General features: G+C 34.1%; 1 protein-coding gene and 1 long non-coding RNA gene across 2 annotated transcripts in view; one reads left to right on the top strand and one right to left on the bottom strand.

The window, feature by feature from the left end:
• LOC138697306 (cytochrome b5-related protein-like) overlaps positions 1 to 9,394 on the bottom strand; it is a 121,116-nt gene extending 111,722 nt beyond the window's left edge. Inside the window, exon 1 of the mRNA XM_069822772.1 lies at positions 9,302 to 9,394. Within this exon, the coding sequence (XP_069678873.1) occupies positions 9,302 to 9,342 (41 nt within the window). The 5' untranslated portion in view covers positions 9,343 to 9,394. The remainder of the gene's footprint in view (positions 1 to 9,301) is intronic.
• On the top strand, positions 63 to 13,692 carry LOC138697332 (uncharacterized). The gene is made up of 4 exons (XR_011331570.1): positions 63 to 460; positions 2,581 to 3,391; positions 11,600 to 11,740; positions 12,686 to 13,692. It is a non-coding gene; the product is annotated as an uncharacterized lncRNA (long non-coding RNA).
• The last annotated feature ends 6,171 nt before the right edge of the window (positions 13,693 to 19,863 follow it).

Raw genomic sequence — 19,863 nt, 5'->3', positions numbered from 1 at the left:
TTGAAAATAAAATTATATTTTAAAGAAATTTGTCAAACAATCCAGAAAGCCGTGCAAATGCCAAAATGGTGAGTGCAATGGTGACTAGAAGCAAGTATCAAGTATGACATCCAAAGCCAAAAACCTACTATATACCTCATAATCGGATAGAACTAATGTTAATTATATTATCTCTTAGTAAATGTCTTCAAATTGGCATGTGACTGAAGAGAAAGTTTGCATTATTATTGCACCTTTTCCATTTTTATATCATTGGTGAATTATCTTCTTCGATTTAGGATATTTTCATGAAGAAATGTCCATAGCAGTGTGATTCTAATGAAGAAGCGGTTTAAAAATTTACTATCTGCTCATTGTGGTTCACAGTGTCTGCACTTCCTCTGAATTTCATATCTTAACGAAAATTGCAGTTTGTGTTCCTTTCCATGATGTTTCATTTGGTTGTTCTTCATATATGAAGGTATTAATTACTTATCCTCTGTCTTCTACATTGCATAAAATAAATGTATAGATCTATAATAGTAACTTATGTCGCTACAAGGTACATTACAGAATGTATGTTCGTTTTTATCTACCGTATTAATATGTAGTGTCGACCCAATTAGCTATAATAGATATCTCTTGAATTATTACAAATTTTTAAGTTTTCTATTTTTTATTAAATGAGACATCTACTGTAGATATGACAATCACTTTACCTTTATTTGCAATGTAAGCACTATGTTAGTTATATTGGCTCATTCAGTATGCAAACAATCAGTTCTAAAGGAGATACAAATTTTAGAGTTTTGCCGTGGTAAAAATATTCTCAAATTTAAAATTATATCAATAAGATAATTTGTGATTTTCTGTACATATAGGGCCTAATGCATTTATACAAGTGTAATAAAAACTTTCAGTATCATCTTTTTGGTAAGTTGCATTTTTTTCTTTGCAACTATACATCTAAGGGTACGTACACGTTGGAGCGACGATAAACGATAAAGGAAGCAGCGATGCTATATCAGGGAGAATTGAAGCATGCATTGTCATTGAGGTGTGCATATTGGAGTAACGATAAAAGCGAAGATACACGATAAAAGCGACGAAAAAGAAAAGTACCATTTTCTTCGCTCTTGTCGTTTATATGATCTCTGATTAAGATAATATTAATCTGTATAATTACCGGTGGTTGTCAGTATATCCGAATATTAATCGATTTATTATTATTTCGGCATATTAAATTAATTATTGTAGATATTGGCAAATTGATCAGTTGTGTATTTATTGGTCATATATTATGTGATCACAAGAACCAATCACAACACAACGAATTTATACTATCTTTGGGATGAGAAACTGGTTTAATTTTGTACGTATTTAACTTATATTAACCTTGAACTTAGCAGCTGATATTTCCTATATATCTTCTTTCATTAAGTGAATGCATAGAATATCTTCCGCTGATAAATCAAAATGTTCGCTTCCTGCGTCCTCGTTGCTCCGATATGAACACTTGATCCTTTGATAATACCAAAGCGTCGCTAGATCGTTTGTTTTATCGTTTATCGTTGCTCCAAAGTGTACGTACCCTAAGACAACAAAACAGTGCTCGAACTAGATCGTACCGGTACATGAAGGCATAACATACTGTCAATATTATACTTGGTTTTGCTCCTGTTTCCACTCGTCCTAATCAAAAGTTAAGTTCCCGAAATCACAAGAAACAAAAAAATATATATTAACTTTAATTTTAACAAATATTTGCATTTTCTTCTGCTGCTTAATTTTAATATTTTTTGTTTTTCTATAAAATACCTTTGCTTTAATATTATGCTTACCAGGATTCGAAGTGAAAATTTAAAATTCCACATATATTCTTTTTAAGGGAACGATATTATTGAAGAAACATATGGTCCTACACCTAGGCCTACATGCAAAGAACCAGGTTGACCCAACTGAACGTGAATTAATATTCTTTATGATATATTCTATCTGCTATTTCTGACTAAATACAAAAATAAGATGTGGTGTTGAAATAATTTTCAGTGAATAGTTCATTCATTATCATTTTTTATATTGGTAATTCTTTACAATTGTGTTAGGTACCAAAGGAAGGAGGATATATCCACACCCATCTACCGACCAAAATGCGTATATGCAAGGCATACCAAAAGCCTCAACTTATCAAAAGCTAACCTGTCACTGATACTTGACCTTACGAAAACTCGCTTTCTATGTACCTGCCAAAAAGCTTAAATGTAAGACATGCTATCCCGCCTCTCAGCTGGCCTACACTTTCACAGCAACCTTCCACCTTTATTTCGGCGCGAAATTGGCGTCGCCGATCAATTATCTTTTATTTACGGTACATATGACTCGACTAGAAGCTAAGTATGTAAATACAGCCTACCTTTCTTTGTTAACGCAGTTGTAAAAAAATACCAAATATTTTCATAAAAGATGTGTTGTTATTACACTTAGAAACGAAAGAAGTATTAACAAATATGATGTACTGACTACATGTTACAAAGAATTGCTGAGAACAGTTAACGACTACCAGAAAAATAGAATTAATAAAACTGTGGTTTGTAATTTCAGATTCCTCGATTGCTGATAAAATTTCAGCTAATATACTTATACCATCTTGGATATTTGCTAATAGAGTTTAGAATACGTCTATATGTTGAAAATGCCTTAGATACAATAATTAATGATACCAGGAAACATTATTGTGACATTTGATTACGTCTTATAATACTCGAAGAAATTATTATACAAGCTACATGTAGTTTCAGTTGTTTTTCTTTTTTTTACTGAAGTGCACTATGATGCATACATCGTGCAACCAGTGTGGAAAAAGTTTTGGAGAATGTGGTACTTTAAAAAGACATATGAGAACGCATACAGGGGAGAAACCTTTTTCATGTACCCAGTGCGGAAAAAGTTTCGGAGAGTGTGGTACTTTAAAAAGGCATATGAGAACACATACCGGTGAGAAGCCTTTTCCATGTACGCAATGTGGAAAAAGTTTCAGCGATTGCGGTACATTGAAAAGACATTTACGAACCCATACGGGCGAGAAACCGTTTACATGTCAACAATGTGGAAAGAGTTTCGGTGAATGTGGTACTCTCAAGAGACATATGAGAACTCACACAGGAGAGAAGCCATTTGCGTGTAATCAGTGTGGTAAAAGTTTCAGTGAATGTGGAACTCTAAAACGCCATATGAGAACTCACACAGGAGAAAAACCATTCGCGTGCAATCAGTGTGGAAGAAGTTTCGGTGAATGTGGAACGTTAAAAAGACATATGAGAACGCATACAGGTGAAAAACCATTTTCCTGTTCTAGATGTGGTAAAAGTTTCAGTGAATGCAGTACCCTCAAAAGGCATAAGGATGCTCATTGGTAAGAAATTTCCTAAAATGGTTATAAAAAAAAAGAGCATTTCTATTTTTTTCACTGTGCAAGTCAATATTTCAAAATCGGTACTCTTTATAAATACCTTTTTGAGTTCTCAAGAAATTCTCAAAATTAGTTCATATATCTGGATCATGGTATAAGATGGAATAAATATGTATGACTTAAGACAAATATGATCCAAATTTGTGTATGTGTATGATTATTTTGTTCATTATATTGTTTGTAGTTATCGGGTCTATTATAATTATTTGGGGACCAAGTAATTATATTCTAGCTGGTCAGGATGGCATACATGAAGTTTTTGTGTGTACCATACATAGAGTAGATTATAAAAATGCCACGTTATCATAAATTACTGCTAAAATAACGATTTAAGTACAAAGATATTCCGGTGAAGATAGGTACACTGCCCTCCCAAGCCAAAAGGCCTTATCTCAAAACTTGAATATTTTTCAGTATTGAGGATTTAGTGAATGATCAAAGCGCGCCTACTTTTAAAGTTAAATTATTGGAATTTTCAGCGTATTCATTATAGAAATATATTCAAAATATATAGAATACAATTTTTAGGCTAATAGCTTACATTTTTATGGACAATTTGAGATACGCCTAATTTGCTAAGTATTAATATTAATTGTTGAAGATACTGATATGCTTAGCAAATTAGGTGTATCTCATATTGTACATAAAAAACCAGTAAGTGAAATTAATTCTGTTTTATTTTATTAATTATTTTTATTATTTTAATAGATTACAACACATACTAAATAGCAGTATTGTAAAAAAATACTGCAATCTAAGACAAATATTATCTAGAAAATTAGTGAAGAGACAGCAATTTATTTACCAGTCATTCTGTCTAATTTGACTAGAATGGCAAATAGGAAATACTAAGCGAAAAGAACGTATGTCTGAGAAACGGCCTTTTTGCTTAGAAAAATGAACTTCCGCCAAATTCGCTTAGGAATTCATATTAATTTTGAGATACGGCTTTCATTAAATCTCATTTTAAAGGCACAATTTATTGAGAAACGGCCATTTCCTTTAGGAAATAGATATATTAGCATCTGAACTATCCAATTACTTCAAAAACTGATTTTCAGAAAATCCTTGAGATACGCCCTTTTGGCTTGGGAGGGCAGTACATGCAACTCACAGTCAGCATAAAACATACACTGCTACTTGGGTAACTGTGCAGTCGGTCCAAGAATTAAAGTAGGCCTAATCGAAAATCTGCCAGAAAATATCTTTAAAGAAAATGTAATCCATGGGCCTATACTGCAACTTTTCACTGTTGGATATCTGTGGATACATGTACCTTAAAGGCACTGTAAAAACAAGTTTCCATTTTACTTAGCCAGGACTTGAGAGCCAAACAATAAAGTTCAATATTTTCAGAAGACTATTTGATTATTGTGTAAAATAATGCATAATCTTGATATTGGAATAGCTACCAAGCTATAGTGCATTCATATGTGTATTTCAAAACAGGTATAAAAAATTGAGCATATTTTGCTGCGATTTCAGAGTGTCTCGAACACAGTATAACACCTATGTATAAATTTCAACATAAACTCCAGAATTTTAAGGACTAGATGCAAAACTTGTCCAAAAATCTATTATTTTTCAGACAACTTTGCTGTACAGCATATAAGAACAATAATCATGCTTTAAATTTGTCACCATAAAAAATAAGCTATAGCCCAGTGATCATAGATGCCGACTTGTAAAATTTATTGGGGTGCTCAGTCAAAAAAGGAAAACCACATTCAAGTTTAGTCTGTTTAATGAATAAATATTTCATTATTAACAACACTACCATTTTTCATGAGGATTAATAAAATCTTAACATGCTGCACCACAGAAGAGTGCCCCTTTGGCGAATTACGTTTTCATAGCAAATGTATGTCTGCGAATTTAATTTCTAGTGATGAACTCATATGCTATTTCATAAAAATCTAAATGCAGAGGTTCTTCTCTGTGACAATGAATGATAGCTACATCATTAATTCGCTGTTGACTCATGGTAGACCTAGCATAGGATTTAAGTCTATGGAGAGATGAGAATGATTGCTCAGCAATAGAGGTAGACACTGGTGTTGTAAGAACTAGTCTCATGAACTTAAGAAGTTCTGGTAGCATGTCACGAAGAAAAGTTTCGTTCCGAAGGAGATTAAAAACAGTCTGAAAATCTGTAATGTGGTGCAGTTATGATCTTGCAACATCTAATAACATGTCCCTGAGTAAAAGCAGTCTCTTCTTGTCCAAGTTATCTTTATAAAATGAGATAATTTCTTCCAGTTCCTTATCACCGTCATTCAAACCACCAATTAGAAAATTCTCAATCTTAACAAGAAAATCTGCAGTAAAAGTGTCAGTGGGATCATCCAAACAGTTCAAAATACAGTCAACAATTTCGTAATATTCTTTACAATACAAATCTTCAGGAGATGAATGAACATGTGGCATGGATCCAGTGTTCAAATATCAAGTGGCTGCAAGTTCCGTGGGAGTTGTGACTCGGGCAATGCCGTTGTAGTTGATTTATATGTTACTCTACTCCAGAATGTGAAAATCCATCACATTAGGAAGATTGCATTGTGGAATGCAGACATTGTAGAATACACACAGCTTTCTTGAAAGACAAGGTTCGATTTTGCAATGCAGTATTGGCAGCATCAACATGACTAAATACCTTCACAAGTAGGCTTAGGTGATAAAAAAAATTAAACAGCTGAAACTGTACTAAAAAGCCGTTTCTTTTGCACCAACATCTGATCTTTGTATCATTTTCTTTATGGTTATCTATAAGTAATTATTAGTGCAGTCCTTTTTTTTTTTTTTGGACATGTTCTTTGTTGTGTATATGATTTTCGAAAAATTTAAATTTCAACAATGAATTAAAATGATTTCTAACTTTTTTATAGGCTTATGTTTGTGATTTTATAGATGGTATTCGAATATTTAAACTTCAACAATGAATTGAAATGTTTCCACTTTATATTAAGCCTATATTACTGTAATATTCACTGATTGTAGCTGTTTTTTCTTCCAATCTGTAACTCAGATCATCCTTTTCGCGCGTGTACGTGTGTTATTGATTGTTGTATTTATTAGTAGTTTCTTACAATCCTTTAAATGTCCATTTAGTCGTTCTTGGTGTTTTTTAGTCTTAATATATTCATCTGTGTGACTAGTAGGCCCTATTCGTTTCCAAAGAAAATGAATAGTGTTCAATATATTTTACAAACAAATTTTTCAGTTTTAATCTTGAAAGATAAGTGTAAACTAAAGAAGCTTGGAAGGCCATTACCGCAACTCGATTTAAAGCAAGCACAAACAAGCCGAGGTAAGACATTTCGCACGCCTTTTAATGTAAAAATATACGAAAGAAACAGCTGAATTTGCCATTGTGAATCTATAAATAAATTATTTTATTTCCCATGCCTGCTATTCATTGACATGCGGTGGCCCAACAGATTACCTAAGCACCGCGTAGTCGAAGTTTTCTTTTCCTTCTTACTACTTATATTTGATTCAAATACTTATAACATTACTAATTATAAAAATACGTTGGTATTTGGTACCCCCTTTTTTTTTTACAAAATCTATAAGATTAGGCCTATTGCAACTACTGCCTAAAATTAAAAATACTATTATAAAAGACTACTCTAAGCATTGGTAAGTCGTGACGAGCTATTCCATCTTGTTGGGGAAACATGTGGTAATAATCGTCGACCCAGAAATTCATCAAGAAATTTTGTGCGCTTTGATGATTTGGAAAAAAATGCTGCAAGCCCAGAAAGAGTAGCAAAAAATACACGGCATTCAGGAATACTTAAAGCACTTTGGGACAGTGCTAAATGTAAACAGTGTGCATAACAGTGAACAAAGAGTGCTTGTGGAAAAGACGCCTTAATATTAGCTTGACACCATGTAATGAAGAGGCCATCACTGCACTTCCCTCTGTGCGACAAGTTTCTTACTGCAGTTTGAAAAGTCTTGAATATCTTTTAAAAATAATATCAGAATGTGCTGCCGCACACAAACTTCTCTACCACCCTTCCTTCAATCGTATATCGACAAACGAGAGAAAATTGTGATTTATTCGAGACGTCAGTTGTCTCATCAGCTAGACCTATATGGCAAAAAAAATCAGATTTCTGTAATTGCTGTTTAATTTCCTTATTAAGTACACTGGCAACAGATTCAATTAAATCATTTTGAATACGATTTGATACACCTTTGAATACTGTAGATGTCTCCAAGTGATTTTTAGAAGAGGGTCGTACTAGGCGGTGTAGTCCAAAAGTTCTAAATAATTACCGCGGTTGTTGGACATTTTCGACTTACCGTTTCCTCTAAATGAAAGTTCCAGTTTTGCAAGTAAATAAACGGCGTTTATAAGCCTTTTCAGAATGTCTCTATTGCGTGTTACCTTTTCATTATGTAGAATAATACTTTGTTGTGTTTAGTCACTTTGTTCAGTTTCAATATGCACAGTTCCAAAAGTCTTGAGTGCGTTAAAAGCACGAATATGTGCAATAGCGACATCATGATCCCGTATTGCTTTAGTTAAATTATTGCATTTAGCTTTTGTTACTGAATTAAATTATTATTATCACCAGACATAATCAAAACTTTTTATGCACTTATATATACGTACATAATGTAACTACAAAATACCGGTACAAACAAACGCGAGAGAAATGGTACATTTCACACTCATTCGACTTCGCGCAGCCTAGGCAGGCTACCAGCTGCTTGGGGTATATACATTTACTGCAGTCTCGTGAGGCGTCCCTCATTGGTTAAAAGTTATGATGATGTGAGTTGTCATGGCAATTTCCATGCTAACCTGCATTCAGCACTGCTGGCACCAAGAGGACTCTTGGCGTCTTGACTGGCACTCTGCTGCCAGCTCAGGACCGCAGTATGTGCATCATGCGACTTACAATTATTAAAACGTATTTAGAAACGTTTCAGGACTTTATGATTAAATAAACAGAAAGTTTAATCATGGATTTACGTAGATATCTGATTCTTATAATCAATCAGTGCTGCCCAAGCCGTGTTTGGGTTGCTTGGGTGGAATGCACGTCACTGCTGCTATTTGCTAAGAGTAAAGATACGAGCTGGACATGCACTGGTGTAGATTTAAGCTATTTGACACAGAAAATTAATCATAAGAATGCTTGCCTAGGTTTATTAGTCCTTGGAAGAACAGAAATTAGACAACAGCTTAGCTCAGCTTTCAGGCAGATAATTTTTCAGAAATGAGATAGGCCTATTGCTTAAATTGTTGGAAAAGTATGTAATATCACAGTCTAGTATATACAGTCACGAAGCTCAACATGTAGGGAATAAGCATCCATAGATAGTTGCTAACCACTGGGATCGCTACTATCGTCTCATCACAGACAATACGAAATAGTACCGGCACAGTCTGTTGTTCCTAATACTCTCATCACCTCAAGCTTCGTGACTGCATATACTTTTTTTCTTAGTAGGTTATTTTACGACGCTTTATCAACATCTCAGGTTATTTAGCGTCTGAATGTGGTAAAGGTGATAATGCCGGTGAAATGAGTCCAGGGTCCAGCACCGAAAGTTACCCAGCATTTGGGCTGAGGGAAAACCCCGGAAAAAACCTCAACCACGTAACTTGCCCCGACCGGGAATCGAACCCGGGCCACCTGGTTTCGCGGCCAGACGCGCTAGCCGTTACTCCACAGGTGTGGACCTGTATATACTAGACTGTGGTAATATCATAAAAGTAGTTAACTCCGTGTCATTTTAGGCACGAACAAATGCTGACACCACACATGCTTACAGATACAGGACTGTGATATTAAATTGCATAACTGAAAGTGTACAAAATAACTGCCAGCTTACCTGATATCAAGGGACTGTAGGCTACTGGAATCCTTGGCCATACTGGTAAGAACAGATTTTGAACTCTCTTATGAAGAACTGACCATTGCTCAGTCTTCTGGCGGCTTCTCACTAAAATAACTAAGTAAACCATTGCAATTTGGCTCGTAATTTTGTAGTAGACGAAGTAATTTTGACGGAAAATGCTCAAGTATTTGCGTTCTTTTACAAGTCGTTCCCATTTCATGTTCAAATATAGAACTATTAGGAATCACCAACATAGTAAAAAGAAAACAAGCGAAGTATATCATTCAAAAGCCATTTTCTTGTACTAAATGAGGTGAGAGATTCAGCGAGTGCAAAATTCATTAAACACACTCATAAAACTCTGTATAAAACGTCAAATATTACAATATAGCCTATGCCAATGAATGTTTTAACATCAGCCATCTAATATTAGCTGCTAGTTAGCGTCAGCTGATGGCCCATATTATATTGGCAACAAAGCGCTTAACTGTCATGTCCCATCTTTATAAAAAAAAATAACGGGTAGGCCTATAGTAAGGTCATCAACACGTCCTATGTTATTAATTTTGTAATCTATATGTTAGGAATATTCTTACTCTCTCCTATGACAGTAGAATTGAAATACACATTGACATGTAGTAAGCATCGGCCAAGCTGCCATCTTCCCACAGTAAAGGTCCAGGGAACACACAGTACTTTCCTGTTAGAGCAGCGGTGCACAACCCGCGGCCCGCCACTATATTTGCTGCGGCCCGATAGTAAAGTTTCAAACTTAAAATTTAAGAAAATATTTGAACAGACATATTATTAATTACTATAAATTACAGTAATCACTAATTAGACATTTATGTTAATTGCATTTATTATTGGAGGATGTCCGCAGCCTTAAAAAAGAAAATATTTTTTAAATATTGGCCCGCAGTATTCATAAGGTAAGCACCCCTGCGTTAAAGTGTAAAGAGGCTGACAGTACATTAATCATAGGAAAACATTGAAAATTTAATTAAAGTATAAGTATATATTTGGTAAAGGAAATGTACCGGTACTGTATATGTGCCCTGGACCTCTACTGCGGAAGATGGCCTGCGACATTTAGCATTCCTGGAAAGACGCTTTACGAATGAAATGGAATTTTGTGGTTAGTTGACGTTTACCTGATTTTAATTGCAGAAAACATAGTCATGATTCCAAATTAATTTTTTGCTTGTTAGTTCATTTCTTATAATACAAAAAAAGGGAAATTGATTCATCCGTACTTTTTACTGTAAATAGGCCTTACCATTTTTTAATTCACGTATACGTACATTTTGACTTAAGTGATATAAAAAATGTGCAGGCGACCTTAAAAGTGAACAGTTGTTCCTGGTTAAAATTCTAACTTTCTAACAGCCCCTTTAGCAGAAGGAAGTACCTGCACTTGCTGTTAATTTGCCTTCGTTGTCTCTATAAATTATAATAAACATGTAGGCTAGATAATAATTTAGTTTCTAAATAGCATTATTCTTGTTTCAGTTATTATTGCTACTGGTAACGTTATTCTTTCTTTTTTTCATGGAACAGTTAATATGAAATAGTGAAAAATCACTTAGGTACCTACTATTTTTACTTACCAAAGTAAAAAGGGATTTTGTATAAATTGCATGATTCCAAAAGTTTTCATTTGGCATCTCTGCGTATAGTAATGTTTATTTTATGAAACATCATCTCATTAGTAGACCCATTAGTCTAGTTAAAGGTACTAGTTCACTTTTTTTTTTTTTTTTTAATTCTAGAAAGAGTTTACCACCACAGACCACTGCATGTTCTCCCACTACAACAAGCCCTCTGTGAGGGAAACCGTAATGGACTGTGATGATGTGTGGTGAAATTGTTCGATTCAGTAAAGAAAAGAAGTCCAGGTGGAAATTTCTGGATGGTGGATGTTTGGTGACTGGAGCACTCCAGTAAGAAAGAATTTTTAGTGTCAGTTTTACATTTAAATGTTGATTAGTTCCCTCTTGGCGTCTGATATGGACAGCCGTTAGCCACATGGACAGTATGGTGGTGATTTATTCATTCATTAACTACATACAAAAAGTTTTTAGGTTATCCTGTGGAATGTATTGGGTCAGGTGCTGGAAAATAAAACATGATTAGTACTCTCTACTAATCATAGTACGCATTTGTAGAAGAAAAAATGGTACCTGTAATTGTAAAAGAAAAAATAGTGCCTTCTTTGGTAAACTCTTTCTGTAGAATTACCTTTCTTCTAATATGAGTTACCGGTACTAATTGTATTGTTTATGTTGTTAGCTGTTTGTTGGTGACAGCTTGCCAGCCCAGGTCTGTCAACAATATACCAAGCAGGTGAATGCATCCTATAATTTTAAACTGCAATGTGAGAACTCAAATTTTGCTTGCCGCCAGTACCTCAAGAATCTTTATAATTCTCAGGTATGTGTATCTAGCTAACATTTGTTAAAATCCGTAATTATTTACTTGCAACATAGACATATAAACAATTGCTACATTCTTCCAGTAGACAGCATCGCAATAGCACAGGGATAATAATATAATCTTAAAGGTTAAACACAGCATAAGGCTAATATATTTTCACTTGCAGCATTTACCTGCTGATCTAGAGCTGCATTCAGACGTGGTTTTAATTCCCACTTAGACTTTTTTTTTTTTTGCATTTTTCCCAACTGTAAGACCAATGTCAAGTAATCTCATGGTGAATCCTCGGCCTCACCTTGCCAAATACCATCTTGCTAACACCAAATCCACCAACATTAAATAACTTAGGAGGTAGTACAACATCATTAAATAATATGACTAAAAAATTTAATTTGTATGTGTTCCTCTCAGTTCGGTAGAAACAGCTTTACTACTATTAGTTTTAGCTTTCAACTGTCAGATATAACTCATAATCAGTGGAAATAAATAAATATATATATATTGGTAATTTCCCAATCTTTTCACGTTTCCTGCCCTGAAAGATTGTTGCAGATAAGCTGTTCAAATCTACTTTTGTACTATTTACAAAGGAAAATTTCAGCATGTCCGTTCTTTGCTTTCTGCATTTAAACTTCATAATATGATCAAACCTGCCTAATTATGATGGTTTCACTAATCTGGTATTGATGTCAATCCATGCTTTGTGTCCGATTTGTGCCTTAAACAATATGCTAAGTCTGGCTTTTCGTCATCTTGATTCGAAATTTCCACCCTAGGTCTTTTAATATCTCTTCGCCATGTCCCTTCCTCATTTTGACATATTTTGTTGCCCTGTGTTGAACCTTTTGTGTATGCTATACTTTGTACATTTATTATTTAATATACAATTATGTAGGTTATTTCATTTTAAACATATGTGTGATTCGTTATTATTCTTTATAGGAGTGTGAAAATGATCAAGAGAAAAACAAATTAATGTTAATTGAAAACCAGTGGAAGCAAACATTAATTATCAACAACATGGACACAGAAGCCAGTTACATATTCACCTACATTTATTCATTTATTGAAGATTGAAACTAGTGACGTTGAAAGTGAAGTATCCTTTAGCTAAGAGCCTCTTCTATAGATGGAAGTCTCCACTGAAGTTCACAATAAACGTTATTGTTCATTTACAACTAAATACAAGAATAATGGAGGAAGAGGATATATAGCTAAGGGAAGTGATTATATTTCTGTTAAAAATAGTCACAGTAAATATAGATTGTCATACACATGTCATCAATAATCAGAAGTTAATAAAGTCATTGAAATTGAGAAGTACTATAAGCAAAACTTGTTCATTTGTCAACAATATGACCACAGAAATCAGTTTGACAAATTCACTTTAATTTATTTATAAGTTTGAAACAAAAATTTCTGGCAAATTAAAAGCGAATTTAATTTATTTATAAGTTTGAAACAAAAATTTCTGACAATAAAAGCGAAATATTGCAATACCGTGTTATTCCTCTATGTACGTCTGAAAGTTTCTATTGAGAATCAATAGATTTCATAGTCCATCAGAAATTTTACAATGATGACGAAAAATGAGAAAACACAAAGAAATGTTAAAATATTTCCGCAAAATAAATTCGGAATAGGCTGCAGATTTTAATGAATTTACCATCAAAGATACAATAACTTCTCTCCTTGTTTGTGAACCTATCAGCTTATTTCCTAATCAGCGTATCACATACTTGAAATATTACTACCTTCTAAGAACATCTTACTGGTAATCACTATTTAGACTATCCACACACACATGAGAAACCTGTCAACTATTCCGGCCGTGATGAAATCTTCATAACATGGGTAATTTGAAATTGAATGTGATAAGTAAGCATTTTGTAATAAGTCACACACTAGGGTTTGATATTGTAGAACAATGAATAATCGTGAATGGCCATCTTATTGTTCATGTGGCAAGCAGTAACCACAGAAGCCATAAAGAAGTTCAGTACATAATAATATGATGAAGAACATTTCCATATGTCTGCGTTTTGTACTGATAGCCATAATAACTTGAATGTTCTCTTCAATATCTATTTTCTCTTTCAGTTTCTCAATGTAATTTTCATAACGTTTCTTCTTTATTATTTTACAAAAATTTTGAAAGTTGTTTTTTTAATAAATTGGCCCATCCACAATTTTCGCATCACTTAAGATCTCCTTTTTATGTATCAGTGTAGGGACTACAAGTGTTTTTTCTCTAGATTTCTAGTAAGGTAAAGGAGAGTAAGTGTGTGCACCTAGTGTATTATTGTCTGTGAAATCTAATGTATTATAGATGAAATTTAAAAAAAAAATTGTTTAATGAATGACAGTATTATACAAATTATAAATTCAGCAGCTGGACTTTAGAAAGAGATAGTAAACAAATGAAATGTAATTTTTTTAGACAGAGACAAATGCACACTCTTAGCCGCATAGGCGGGTATGTGAGTAAGCCTGAAGGGTTTGCAGTGATGAAGTTATGAAACATAGGTTTGAATTCACGCCAAAATAATTTGTTTTATATGAGAAGATATTTGAAGCAAACATAGAAATTTTCAGGGCTTTCAATACACTTATAACTGAGTTTTTATACACTATTCTAGAGCACAATGCCCACAAAAGAAATATGAGATTTAGTAATAAATTTAACTACAACAGTAGAAATGAGAATTAATGTAAAAATGATAACTAACAAACAATTATTACAAGAACAATAGTCGCAGACAAATGTTCCATATCCTTTGTAACTTGAACATAAGTCATGCCACCAAGACGAATACATTCTACACTGAATCCACTCTCCGTCATTGCTCTCCTGAGTATTTAGTTAGTTCCTGTGATCCAGCTTGCTTTGAAGGCAATGGAGGATATGTGGAAGTTGATGGTTTTGAGGACCACAGCTCAAGTTGTCGAGAAGTAACATTTCCCTTTTTGCAGTTTGCTCTCTCAGCTTTTGCACTTCCTTCTTTTTTCTTTTTATTATCTCTCTCTTCCAACTTTTTTTATGAGATGATGAAAGGATTTCTGATCTTTGAGCTTGTCTCTTTCTCTTCTTTTCCACTCTGCATTTTGGAAGTGGAGATATTTCAGCTACCTTCACATTTATTCCCACTGTAGATGTGGGGTTCATTATTATCAGATTAATATCTTCATTACCGTTTCCTGCTTTTGCTGTTGAGCCTGAGCTTACATTTTCATCACTGTTCCCATTCTCGCCATTTAACGACGTTTGTGCCTGCTGAAGATTTTTTGAACTTCTGAAAGTGACAAGAGATAGAGCAAATTGATCTTCGGTAATAATGTCAGGATTGAATGGACTGAATCCTGTTGCTGCAAAAGTTTTTTCTGCTTTTCAACAGGTGCTGTTCTTGAATATGCAGCTTTGAATAATCCTAATATTTGTTTTTTTTTTTAGTTTAGTAGGTTATTTTACGACGCTTTATCAACATCTTAGGTTATTTAGCGTCTGAATGAGATGAACGTGATAATGCAGGTGAAATGAGTCCGGAGTCCAGCACTGAAAGTTACCCAGCATTTGGGTTGAGGGAAACCCCAGGAAAAAACCTCAATCAAATAACTTGCCCCGACCGGGAATCGAACCTAGGCTACCTGGTTTCGCGGCCAAACGCGCTAACTGTTACTCCACAGGTCTGGACCCAATATTTGGTAAAGCATCACAGGATGATTCACCATCCACCTCTGATAAATAGGCCATTTTTAGTGGTCCAAAGAAATCTTTATCCAGTGGTTGCAGGATATGACTTGCGTGTCGAGGTAAGGTTAGAAGCGTGATATGGTGGTCCCTGCAGAAAATGATTGAAGCTAGAGAACAGTGTGACACATTGTTATCCAAAACCAAAGGAACAGAATCATCACTGGTGAACATTGGCGGCAAAGTGCTCCAACCATTGTCGAAAAAGATCTGAAGTCAGTTAGGCCTATTTGTTTTAATTTCCCACAGGAGCTTCAGAAAATAAGGTGTTGTTCATTTGTTTATGTGGGAAAACCAGTGCTGTCTGTAGTTAAATTCCCGTTGCACTGAAACAGCAAACAACTGTGACTATTGCACTCCTCTCTCCACTGGATATATTACAAAAGTCTTTCTCTCCTGTAGATGAAATAACTTTCGGAGTTTTGTTTGGCACTGTTGATGTGCCTGACTCATCCATATTAAATACTCGGTGAGGAAGAAATACTTTATCTTCATAGAACTCCTTCAGATTGTCAAAAAATTTTTACACTGTATTTTATTAAAGCCAAGAGCTCTGCTTAAACTACACTGCTGTGGAACGTGCAATGAAAGATTCTGTCTCCGGCAGAAAACTTTCATTCAGTCCTTACCACCCATATTTTTCTGAGTGTTGAATCTGGAGCAGATGCCATTAGCAATGGAATATTCAAATGCAAGCATCATTACCTGCTTTCTAGTAATCCCGTAAAATCTTTTATCTAGATTCCTGCAGTGATCAGCCAGTTCTTGTTCCATTTCTTCTGTCAGAATGTTGTGAAATCTGCCTAGTGAAGTGGCGATGGTACCATAAAAAGAAAATTACATTATGTTTTTAAAATCATTAACTGGAAAATTCAAGAATTGTAAAATGAGTTCATTTGTAAAAAGTCCATTACTGCCATCAAAAATACATTGGTGTTCTTTGCTTAATTAAGCCTTTTTCACGAATTAAAAAACGACACTTACCTCTTTCAGTTTCTTTCTCAAAGTATTTGCGGCAATCCTCATGCCTCTAGATATGCTCCTCACACTCTCACCATTTTTCATCCTATTGGTTCTTAACTTCTTGGAACAAAATTCTGCAGTAAAAAGCGTTCTTGTAGACTTAGATATATTTACCCATTTTTATTCTAAATGATACTAAATGATAGTAGAAGCATTCAATTGTAAAATTTCATTTAAAGAATATAGTATCTTAAATAAGGTCAAATTATAAAATAAATCTTGGAGTGCATATAAGTTTACACGAAATACTTCAAACATTATTAGGTCTACATCATAATTTTTATCACAATCATTTTAAATAAAGAAAAACAATGATCAAGTGTGAAAGTTGTCCTTGAACAAGTGAATTATAATCATGAGCAGGTAAGAGTATGTGTGCACTCCTACCCGCTCATTCTGTGCACACTCTTAGCTGACATGAGTCAGGTTAAGAATGTGTTATACTAGGGAGCAGCACAATACGTTCATAGGACATAAGTTCATAGGACATAAGTTCATGCCATTTCATTACTACAAATAATACTTCATTTTAATGTCAACATGTTCCTTCTGACTCACTTATTACTCCATAGAAAGCCCAAGTTGTCTTTTGAAAAAATAGATGGAATGTAATTTCAAACAAAACATTTTCATACCTTCCTAAATAGAGATTCTTCTGTGGTTCGATCAAAGTACATCTCATCCTTGTCAGTAATCCATAAGCAGTGGAAGAATGCAAGCCAATTTTGCAGCAGGCATACCAACTATGAAAAACTCACGAGAGCACTCTTGCCCAACCACGCACACTTATATGAGTAACATTTACAGAAGCAAAGAAGGATAATACTTATGTAAGCCCAATAATTTAAAAATTATATTGTATTCTTACGTATAGCCACTCAATAGAATGTGAACCTCCAAAAAGTGATAACTGTTTTCAAAATAATAATTCGGTGAAACTTAAACAAAATACTTTTCGACATTCACTTGCATGCCATATTTCACATAACATTCACGTTAGTGAAGGCATTATCTGAATGTCAGAAACTGATATCTGAACATTCTAATGAATGATAAGATGGTTACGATACCAAAATGTCACCTTAAAACAATATCCAGTACACAGTATTTCAAAATTATATTAACACTTTCATATGATAATTATTAATTAAGTATTAATGATTATTAATTATCAATGAGAAATCAACATGGTACATCTCATTGGATAAACTTTCAAAGTTTCACATTTCAGAAAACGTATTATTTCCATTGCCATAGGAGACATTATTGAAAAATGGCAACTCCACAACATAAATCGTTTTGCATTCTGCAGCTTGCAAAAACAAATTCAGTAACAATAGTACGAAGGTTGTTTCGTAGACATTTCCGAATTAACCATCTACCACATAGTTGAATTGGATGTGCTACCACTGCTGACCTGTAGCCTGTTTCATAAAACATTACTGCTGTAGGCCCAGTGAATAGGCCCTACTGCTCTGCCTGTTTCATAAATCTACCGCGGTATTCAAAGATCTACTCCAGAATTTTTCTGCACTAATTTACCACGGTAAACTAATTATTGTTTCAATAATACTACCTTCATATTTACCGCATTAATTAAACAATTATGTAAATAACTTATTTGAGTAAGTCAAAAGTACACTGCATTGTTTTGGAGTGAATGCAGTGATGAAGATGAAGAATGCTGCCTGTACAATACAGAAGACCAAGAATTTTCAGACCAAGGTCAGAATTTGGTTATATGGAAAATATCTATGAAAATAATAAACGATTTCGATTAAATTTTCAACAGTTTTATACCGTACTGCAAAGTATTGAGCACTTCTTATTTCACAACGCTAAATGGAACCATTCATTATCACCAAAGCAGCATCTCTGTCTTGTCATTTGAATGGTTATCAATGGAATAAATAACATCTATTTTCGTCAGCTTGTCAAATGGCCTAATAATTTAAATGTCATAGTTAATCGGTTATGAAATAGCTGGCATGCCACTTGTGTGCGGCTTAGTTGATGGAACATTAATAAAAATTGACGCTCTGAGTGACATGAAGCAATGTATGTTGATTGCTGTGGGAAACATTAAATAAATATGTTAGTCTTCGGACCTCACTACATATTTTATTTTTGCAATGCAAATTGGCCTGGCAGTGTTATGCCAGAGTTCTTAGAAATAACAGTTTGTAAGCTAGAATAAAATAAGGATGAACGCCAAACTCTTTCTTATTCTTACTTTTGTTCCCAAGTGCGTTGCGCAGAAATGAGATTTGTTCCATGATCTTTGTGCTTATACTGTGAGCAATTTTTCTTATTGTTATACAATAAAAAAGCAATGATATAATCGATAATGATTCCAAATGTTACGAAATAGCTATTATATACTTTCTCAAGAAGATAATAAGTGATTATCATAGTTTACCGCAGGAGACATTTTACTGCAGTAAGAAAAGTTTTGTGAAACAAGAAATTTTACCCCCGTAGAAATTTAATATTTACCACGATAATTACTGGCCTTTCATGAAACAGGCTACTGGTCTATTCCCCTTGGCCTCCCGGGTCGCCAGACTTTATACCATGTGGGTTATGTGAAGTATGAATTTTATGTGCCACTTCTACCTGAAGACCGTGAAGAAGTAAGATATTGGATCAGTGCTGTAATAGCATCCATAAACAGAGTTATGTTGGAGAAAGTGTAGCAAGAATTTGATTGTTGTGGTGATATATGCTGTGCAACAATAGGTTCTCGTATTTAGTGTTTAGAGCGGGCCATTAAAAAAGAAATTTCTTAAATAAATTACGTACATGCACCAAGCTATTGTATCATTAATACTTACATAATAATAATCATATGAAAGTGTTACCATAATTTTGAAATCAGTGTATCTTGTCAAACGTCATGGGTTCACATTCATGAATACAGTTACTTCTATAATAGCACTGAATGAGTTTTTGTAGGTATTAAATCTTATCATCTCCAACTTAAAATTTAATTTAATAAACATTTTTACTGCTATAATTAGTACCGTTCTTCTTTACCCTACCTTTTTTACACCAAGTCTGATAAAAGGAGAAAATACTTTAAAAAGTGGTAGTAAGGACAAACGAAAAAGTTCTGAATTTTTGGGTATTTGCACCGAGTAGGGACATTCAACATTTCTGAGTCATATACTGTATCTGACCCAACATCGGGAAAGAATGGAAAAGGAGAACCTGTCTGTTTACAAAAGCTACTCCCAAAGACTTTATTTATATGATGATGGAAATGTTGGATGTATCTACATGTATGACATGGTGCAAATATTTTTAAAAATCTCTAATCTTATTGAACAATGTGAAAGTCTCAAATCAT

Source organism: Periplaneta americana, chromosome 1 (genome assembly GCF_040183065.1).
Source record: "Periplaneta americana isolate PAMFEO1 chromosome 1, P.americana_PAMFEO1_priV1, whole genome shotgun sequence".
Classification (NCBI taxonomy): domain Eukaryota; kingdom Metazoa; phylum Arthropoda; class Insecta; order Blattodea; family Blattidae; genus Periplaneta; species Periplaneta americana.
The sequence above is the reverse complement of the archived record's forward strand: the minus strand, read 5'-3'. Positions and strand labels throughout refer to the sequence as shown.